The sequence below is a fragment of the Macrosteles quadrilineatus genome, unplaced genomic scaffold, assembly GCF_028750875.1.
Source record: "Macrosteles quadrilineatus isolate MER2022 unplaced genomic scaffold, UCM_ALF_1.0 Scaffold_4__1_contigs__length_99947679, whole genome shotgun sequence".
Classification (NCBI taxonomy): Eukaryota; Metazoa; Arthropoda; class Insecta; order Hemiptera; family Cicadellidae; genus Macrosteles; species Macrosteles quadrilineatus.
The window spans coordinates 47,080,410-47,089,931 of NW_026542597.1; the positions used below are offsets into that span (position 1 = coordinate 47,080,410).

At 33.5% G+C, this 9,522-nt stretch overlaps 1 protein-coding gene across 1 annotated transcript; it reads left to right on the forward strand.

The window, feature by feature from the left end:
• The first annotated feature begins 1,317 nt into the window (after nt 1-1,317).
• On the forward strand, nt 1,318-8,254 carry LOC128992291 (DNA damage-regulated autophagy modulator protein 2). Its single transcript, XM_054415786.1, has 6 exons — nt 1,318-1,502; nt 2,263-2,384; nt 2,819-3,045; nt 3,952-4,090; nt 4,778-4,929; nt 7,281-8,254. Exons 1-6 carry the CDS (start codon nt 1,432-1,434, stop codon nt 7,341-7,343), a joined length of 774 nt encoding a protein of 257 aa, XP_054271761.1. The 5' UTR covers nt 1,318-1,431; the 3' UTR covers nt 7,344-8,254.
• The last annotated feature ends 1,268 nt before the right edge of the window (nt 8,255-9,522 follow it).

Consider the following 9,522-nt stretch of genomic DNA (forward strand, 5'->3'; position numbering starts at 1 on the left):
CATTAAAGAAATATGTATTTGTATTGTAGACAGATAAGCTAGGAACGGGTTTGTTTGTTCACAGGGCTCAAGTGTGTACCAGTGATTAATGGTTTTAAAATGTCCCATAAAAAATATTAGCCGAATGTTTTAAATTTGTTGATTTTTTATATTTAAAGAAAACTAATGGAAGTAAATAAATTTCAGTTTGATTTTGGGTTTGGTTTTGAAAGTGTTTAGAAGAAACTGTTTTATTTTAAATAAACCATGACTTTTGTAACAATGATGAATTTTTATTTTGGGTCTCCTCTTAAGGCCAATTCCACTAAATAGAAGATAATTGATCTTGGAAATAACGTTACAAAGTTGAGACACGTTTGTAGAAAACACTAAAAAGGCAATCTTCTAAACAATTTTAAAATATTTACAACTTTAATTATATAGAAATGTTCATAACACAGTAAGTAATTCCATTAGTTGCATAAGCTTTTACGTGAGTCTTTTTAATTAATTGAAAATTAAGTCTGTAATAACTCCTAAAATAGCTCCTGTAATACCGGTACTTGATAATTGCTTGATTTCTAGCAACGAGTACACAAGTTAAAAATTCAACAATGCATTAACATAACAAGCTCTCTTTCACGCCGGCAGAACTGCGGTATTGGTTTACCATACACGCCTGCAACGATGCGCTGCAAACCGCGCGACGAGTAGCTAAATGAACCGTAGAGTAAGTGAGCCTTCTAATATTTGTAGAGGGTTCACTTACTCTACAGATCATTGTGCCAATGAACTGTAGAGTAAGTGAGCCGTCTTCTATTTGTGTAATAGTTATCATGAAATAGGCTCGTATAGTATACGAGCCTACTCCTGTAATTTATTTAAATTCAGTATTTTGGCTCGTATACTATACGAGCTTATTCCTGAATTATTCAAGAATTCATACGCTTGGCTCATAGGCACTATGATCTGTAGAGTAAGTGAACCCTCTTCATTTATTTGATATTTTTGATCGGCTCGTATAGTATACGAGCCTGTAGTGCAAGTGAACCTTCAATATTATTTACGAAGCTCGTATAGACTATGATTTGTAGAGTAAGTGAGCCATGTGTTTTAAGAATTACATATTTGGAGGCTCATTGTGTCAATGATTCGTAGAGTAAGTGAACCCTAACCACCGTATGTTTTATCTATGCCAATAGTCAATTATATTACTCTATGCAGATTTCTAGCGTAGAGTTATACATTAGTCAGCTGTTTTTTTGTGGAGTGTATTTTTTGTAATGTCATTTTAAAAAGTAAGAAAGAAAAGAAGTAAAGTAAAAAGTAAACATAACCTTTAACCGATACTATGAAATGTACAGTTTTGGTTTATGTATAAACTATAATTAACTTAAATTGAGTTAACTTAGTACGCATTTTTCTACATAAATTAGACAGTTAACAAACACCATGGCAATCAGTAATCTTCACTTACTACCAGTTTCGTTGTTTATTTTATTCCCATCGACATTTTTAGGAACGTAAGTAATGCTAGGCCTAGTTTCACCAGTTAGTAGGCCTACCTGATAACTATAAGTGCAGTAACTTAAGTTATGCTAAAAATATTTTGTAAAATGTTTATCTTTCTGCTTTTAAGCTCTTTTTGTAATATAAGAGTTAGATGGTTAGGATTTATGTATAAGTTATATTTACTATATAGGGTAGATTACTAAGAGTGTGTATATTATAGGCTACACTAAGTTAGCAACCTGTTTTAAATTGTTTAATGACTCATAAATATCTCTTCACGAAGATTATTGTGGGCGTCACTCACCTTTATTTTTGTCTACGATGTCAACTTCACAGACAAAGCGTGAAGTGAGATATAAATAGGCCTCTCTCGCTTAACACATAACTTAAGTTAGTCTAAAAAAATGAGCACTTAGAACTAACTTCAACATAACGCCTGGCCTAGGCCTATTCTGATAACTTACTATGTCTTGTTTATGGAAATATTTTAGTAAAAATCCAAACAGAAAAATTAGTTGATATTAGCTTAGTCTGCAGGTTTGCTGCGGCAAGGGGATTATATACATTTACCGTCTTGTTTAAAACAGTAAGTAACTTAAGTGTAAATACCGTATATGTTTCAAGTGTTTATTAGACATATTTTTATTTACTCTCTGTGGTTTTTTTGTAAAGAAATGGTCCTAACCATAGTCTTTTTACTTGCTAATGTTATTCTAACAACATCTTTAGCTTTAAACTTTATGTGATTTGTTTTGCTTTATTGTTATTAAGGTATATTGCAGCGGTGCTTCAAGGTCATGTAGAACCTGAATTTCCCTACATCAGTGATGATGCCACCTACTCGCCTGAAAGCTGTGTATTTGGCCAGTTGATCAATACTGGAAGTATTCTTTGTGAGTAACTTTGGCTGTTTAAGAGTTTACATTTTTGGTACAGTTTGTTTAAGAAATCCAGATTCATAAAAACTACCAACTGCAGGTGCTAATCACAGTCCTACTAAGACCACGAAGAAAAGAACTTGTGTTGACTGTTTTAATGCCTGAATACTAAGCCTTTCTATTGAGTTTTTATACATAACAGAGTGTTTATGTATTATTTTACTCTCTAGTTAAAATTAAGGTGTTTGTGATTTTAATGAGTTGTTGTTTTATCGATAAGATCCAAGAATTATAATGTAGGGCTATTAAAGTGAAATAAAATATCCAGCTAGCCTACAAAAAGTAAGTAATTTGTTGAATAATTTTTTATATTATTGAATAATATTTTTTTCAAAGATAGAAGATAAATAATGTTTACTTCAGTTTATGTAATAAAAGTGGTTTTCCAGTGTGCCTCCTTGTATACATCCGCTACTGTGAAGTTGTCCAGTTTTTCGAAGACTATTCAATCTCTCCGAGAGCCATAAAGCTGAACAAGGCAGGCTTGTGGCTTGGCCTGTTGTCTTCCTTTGGCCTTAGTTTGGTCGCCAACTTCCAAGAGACTAACGTAATATACGTCCACTTTGCTGGTGCTTTGTTGTGTTTTGGAGTTGGAACTATTTACTTTTGGGTTCAGGTAACTTAAATGATTTTGTTAAGTTGATTGTGTTTTTTTGTCAATAGAAGAAAAAATTATAATTATTGTTAGTTTTCACAAATTGAACTTCCAATAACCTCCTTAAAACTTGGCCATTCTTTGTTTTACATGCAAACATCTAGTAACATATTTCCCTTCACGCTTGTGTATTTTAACATAAGTTCTGTTACTTGTAGTATGAAAAAAAATATTGGTAGTAGGCCTATTTTTCTTTAATTTTATCAACTTAAAAAAAGTAAAGACATTGGCATATTCCTAAAGGTTTAAGAATACCCTTTAATTGTATAAAGATAAAATACCTGTTACTGCCTAGTGATTCTGCTGCTCATGGACTTTGCGTTTTGATGTAAATTCATCATTATCAGATCAAAACTTGAAGACATTTAAACCATTGTTGGCCGTGTCAATATTTACGCAATAACACACAAAACATTAAAAGAGGAAAACAAACTGTAGACCTATAATATAAACACAAGTGTACACATGACGGGTGCAAAGTCTCGACTGGTTCAGGTCAGGAGCTGAACTTTGTCCCACGGCCGCCTTTATCTTGCTCCTCGTCCAACTTGATCAGTGATTCTAATAAAATATTTGTTTGTAAAGTACTTTTGTCATTTACCCATTTCATATCCTTTAAACTTGGTAGAAAATTAAATAGGCTACCACCAATAGTTGTGGCATTTATTCAGCAAAAACATTGTAACGTTAGCGTGTTTTTTTGAGTATTTTTAACCTAATTATTGATCACCTCCAAATGAAGTGAGTCGAGTCATCCTATGGCCAGATGACAACCTCTCAAAAGTTAAAATCAGTTTTTTATAGCCACAGTAGGGTTACATACAACTGGTTTTGACACGCTAATTATTAATATTTTTTTGTTAATAGGCTGTTCTGTCCTCTCACCTTCACCCGATCGCTCACAGTTCTGCTATGGTTTGGTTCCGCTATGTGTTGTCAGCCATATGTACAGTACTCTTCTTTGTCATTTTGGTTACGGGAATAATCTCGCATCTACAGTTTCATGGTGAGTACAACTTATAGATGACTAAGATGTGTTGACTTAATATCACTATTTGTGACTTCGGCGTTGTAGCTATGTATGGTAAAAAATCAAGATCATTAAATTCATTGCTCTCCAATTTTGTGAAGTAAAGGCCTGCTTGCATCCCATTATATTGGATACAATAGTTTGAGGAAAAGTAGCCATGGCTTAAACACTACTACCTATAGGGTTTTAACTTTAGGGGGGGGGGAGGGGCACTAAGTTCAGATTCTACAATGCTGTAAACAGCTAGGCTTATAAGGTATACCAGTATTAAAGTACCTGCTTAGAAGGATTAAATAATGTACAGGGGATCTGAAAAAGAGTGCCAGAGGATTTAAAATGGTCATTGCATGGGGACTTTTCAAGATAATTTAACTGTCAAATTTTTTCTGAGACCCTTTATTAATTAATATTTATTTTATATAAAAGTTGCCCCAAAGAATGTGTTTAGAAGTATAAATATTTTTGTGCAGTTTTCAATTTTGTGTCATTATTCAAGAAAGAATCTTGATAACAAAAGCTTATGAGTTATTAGCAGACCATTCATATTCAAACTTAAAATAATCATAGACTAGGCCTAATTTTACTAGCCTTCCCCTCTGCTCATTATACTGTCTCTTATTGTCCCTAATTTAGTAAAGCCTACGTGGCAATGTGTTTTAACAGGTAGCAACCCACGCAAGTGGCACCCAGAAGACGGAGGTTGGGTTCTACATGTGATTAGCACTGCGTCAGAATGGGTTGTGGCAATCTGCTTTTGCCTCTACATACTATCGTTCACCTCAGAGTTTAGGGAAATAACATTCACGCATCCACAGGTAGGAAATAGCAATATTCTAAATCAATTTAATACAGTAGAACTACTTTAATCTGAAACCCCCGTAATCCGAACACCTCATTGCTGTACTCTAGTGGTTCTTTAATGTATACTGTATTTATTGATTTACACACCGTAATTGTTTCTATTGTAATGTACAGTACAGTTTATTTACTATGTTTACTACTGTATTAAATAAACACTGTATTTTACAAAGCATTTTTTACTTTTCTCGTAACAAATACGATCCGTTTTAGCTATTGTTATGTGAAAACAACAATATGTTCTGTAATCCAAACTATTCAATAGTCTGAACTACCCTTGGTCCCGATTAGTTCGGATTAAAGAGGTCCTACTGTATACGATAATAATTTTCTCATACCTATAAATGTGTAAACAATGTTTGTAGAACTAAATATATTTTATTTACTAAACATAAAAAAATATTCTAGGAACTAACACACCACTGTTAATAGGAATCAAGAAATAAGGGTAGTACAATGATGCAACTTAATAATACTATGGTGGTCTTCAGGGAACAATCTTGCTAAAACATGTTGTGCATTGTGCTATTATTTTAGTATTACTAAAACCCTTTCTACTACTATAAACCCTTTAAGCAGTGCAATGTGACGATACCCTTTCTACTATTATAAACCCTTTAAGTGCAATGTGACGATATATCGTTGTGCGTTTTTTCCCTCGAAAAGTGTTGTGGAACGATATATCGTTGTTCCCGTTTTATCAGAAAAGTGCTAAGCGATGATATATCATGCTGACACGACTTTTGATCGTGTGAGTTTAAATGGCATATCGGTTACTCAGTTGTTGTTTCGAAACAGCGATGGTTTCTTTTGATTCCTCATACGATCAGGCCCGATATATCGTTCCTTAGCACTTTTAAGATGAAACATTTTTTCTACAAATATTTTTCTCAAACACTAGACTTTGCCCCCGTGGCAAACCTAGCACTAAATAATTTGTTCTAGTAGAGTTGTTCTAGTTTAATAATTGTTCTAGTAGTACCTTAGTATAACTAAATAACTTAAGCATTTTTTGGAAAATAACAAATAATTCTAGCATTGAAAGGGTTAATACTTTTGTTACTGCTCTGAAGAAGATGGCCATCTACAACAAAAGGTTTAACACCCGTGTTAGTGATGTTACAGGTTTTACCCTGAAGATCACTAATACTTACTTACTTACTCTTACTCCCAGGGCCATTTATATCGGAGGTGATATTTGGCCGCACCAACAAATCTTCGCCAAGTTAACCGGTCTTTCGCATCATCCTCCGTTGCCCCAATTCTCTCCAAATCTTCTTGCACTTGCTTCCACCACCTCTGCTTAGGTCTTCCCCGGGGTCGCCTTCCTGTAGTGTTTCCCTTTAAAACTCTTCCCAGTCTACAATCTTCATCTCTTCTTAATATATGACCAGCCCATCTGATTCTTCGGCACTTGATTTCTCCAATTACATCTGTGCTATTATACAGTTGCCTTAATTCCCTATTGTGTCTTATTCTCCATTCTCCTAGCTCGAATATTGGTCCAAAAATCTTCCTTAAAATTTTATTTTCGAATACTATTAGTTTCTTTTCATCTCTTTTATTTAATTTCCAGGTTTCTGATCCATATAGGAGAACTGGGCAAATTATTGTTTTGTACAGCCTGATTTTTGTTTTCCGGGACAAAGATTTTGATGAAAGTAATTTATTGCAAGCATGAAAACATTTATTTGCTGAATTTATTCGGCTTTGGATTTCTAGTTCATCAGTATTTTGGTTGGATATAATTACTCCTAGGTATTTAAAACTGTTGACTTTTTCAAATGTATGGCCATCAATTTCTATTGGTTCTTCAGTATTATCCAGGTATCTTGAAAAGTGCATGTACTTAGTTTTTGAATCGTTTGTTTTTAGGCCTACTTTTTCTGTTTCTTTCATAAATACTTCGGTTAAGGCCTTCAGATCTTCTAGTTTTTCTGTGATTATAACCACATCATCTGCAAAGGCTAAGATGTTTATTTTGGTTCCTATTTTCACTCCTATGTTCTTCTCTGCTACCTTCTGTAGAGCTTCTTCAATGGCAAAATTAAATAGGATCGGTGATAGCCCATCTCCTTGTCTGACACCAGAGTTTACTTCAAAGGTGTTACAGTTGTGGCCATCAATTCTAACTGAACATTTAGATTACTAATAGAAGATCACTAATAGTGTTATTAAATTTAAGGTTATTTAAAATTAATTGGAACTAGGCCTATTCAAAGTTAATAAGTTTTGCAGATCTAAAAACGTTTCATAATCATCCTAGTTTCCCTGTTTGATTTAATTTTAAACTCATTTCCCATTATAGATATTTCTAAAAATGGGAAGACAGCCGATTCCAGAAACAGAAACCAATGAAGTTTTGAGCTGATCAGTGAATGAAGATTGCTCCCAGACTTCATCAAATCTACAACTATCAACAAACTCTCTCTCGTCATTATCAGATTCGGATGAAGCTGGCAACAGTTCCTCTAGTCAAGAAAAGTCAGTTGAAGAAGAAGATGATACTGAAGACAGCCGTAGTAGACTAATAGCTTTGTCTCTTTCCTTACTAATGGCTGCAATTCTACAGGCCATCCGATCTCTGGGTACAGTTTTACAAGACGTAGTCCATACATTCCAGTGGGATGTAGATTCTTAGTTTAAGTATTCTGAGCGAAATCATGGACAAAAAGAATGAAATATAGACTGTCAGCCGTGCTGCGGTTGCCGGCGCACACCGCTGTAGTTTACGTAGCGCGTACGCCGTAACCACCGTGGTGCTCCAAGCGGTGTGCGCCAGAACCTATGGTAATCGCAGCACAGCTGACGGTCTATATTTAATTCTTTTTGTCTATGGCGAAATACACCACTTCCTAACATGTTTAGATTTGTAAATACAGTACGTAGTAGAAAAAGTAGTTTTCTCTTTTAGTGCACTACGACCCCATTTTCAAAGTATAGACATATTCTGTTTAGTTAAGAATATTTTGTTTGCCGTTTGCAGTTTGGTTAAAATAAAGTATGTTTACTTCTGCAGATAACCAGGTTTGATAGTGTATTGATAGTTAGGACTTTACCATTTCACTGTTTCAACTTTCCTTATTGGACTAGATTTTATTGCCATAAAAAATCAGGAAAACTGAATGTATGCTAGATTAATCAGCTATGGATCAATGTTGAAAAACTTCTGTTCAGAATTTCTGAAAGGAATGAATTGAAAATGAACAACGTACCTACATTGCAACTTTTCAATTTTGTGAATTAGATTAATTTTTTGTGTCCTAAGTATAAGATTTCCCTATTTAAGGCTAAACATCCCAGGTTTAGTTCCAAATTCTGCCACCACGTCGCAGCACCAAAATTGAGTCATTTTGTGTTGGTGTTTATTGGTGGAATTTTCATCCGATTTTCATTTTGAAAACTGATTTGTGAACGGGATAAGATAACAATTCACGCCATTGAAAATAAATTTGAATGAAGTTGCTGGTTAAAAAAATTATAGTAAAATACCCCCGCCGCAGCAAACCTGCAGACTTAGCGAATTTCCATTTGCCTGATTGGATTTAAACTAAAATGTCTCCTTAAAAATATCACATTTATTCCCTATTTAAACAGAATTAGTTTAACGAGTACTTAGGTTTGCTGCAACAGGGAGGGTAAAAAAGTATTTTTTATGTAAAATATTAAAAGGTACTGTGGTTTAGTAAGAAATTAATGTATTTTCCAAATTTGATCAAAATATGTTCATAAACAAGCAAACTACAACAGTTGACTTATTCTCCATAAGAATAACATGGGAAATTTAAAATAACAATTTTTTTGAATTTTCTCCGTAACAGTTAGGCGCATAATAACGCTTCAATATACTAAATTATTTGTATTTTTAAGCTCTACAAAATGGTTTAAAAAGAAATTGTAAAATTTTGTGTTTTTAGGGTCAAAAATGGGAAAAACCTATTTTTACCCCATAAAACCCCCCATAAACCCCCGTTCCCATAGTCCGATCGTGCTGGTTCGCGAACTCATTCAAGTTTATCCCACCTTACACCTTCAAACCAAATTTTATCAAAATCGGACAAAAATTACTCAAGTTATCGTGCGGATGGACATATATATATATATATATATATATATTAAATATTTAAGTAAATATGTACAACTGAGCACCCTGAATATTATATTTTATAAAAAGAAGTGACAAAACACACTAGTTTCTATATATAAGATATATATTCTATAGTTTCTAGATTCAAAGAACACATTCAAGCTCTTAAGAGTAACAACAGAACATCCATGAAATCAAACTTTGCTGAACACCTTTTATCGACCAACCACAATTACACAAATTTAAAAAACAACATGAAAATTCTAAAAGTTTTAAACAAAGGAAATCGAATGGATTCAACTGAAGAATATTTCATATACGAAGAAAATCTAAAAAATCCAAATCATATTTTAAATAGCCAAATTCCTTCAAGAAACCCAATCTTTGACCAAATTTTAAAATTAAATAATCAGTAACAAAAAAGTTTTTCCAAATCCTGTCTAGTTCTATAAACCATCTGTAT

Coding starts and splice junctions, on each gene's coding strand:
- LOC128992291 (XM_054415786.1), top strand. CDS start 1,432: ATGGCAATCAGTAATCTTCACTTACTACCAGTTTCGTTGTTTATTTTA. Junction 3,046..3,951: donor CTATTTACTTTTGGGTTCAG/GTAACTTAAATG, acceptor TTTTGTTAATAG/GCTGTTCTGTCCTCTCACCT. Junction 4,930..7,280: donor TAACATTCACGCATCCACAG/GTAGGAAATAGC, acceptor TTCCCATTATAG/ATATTTCTAAAAATGGGAAG.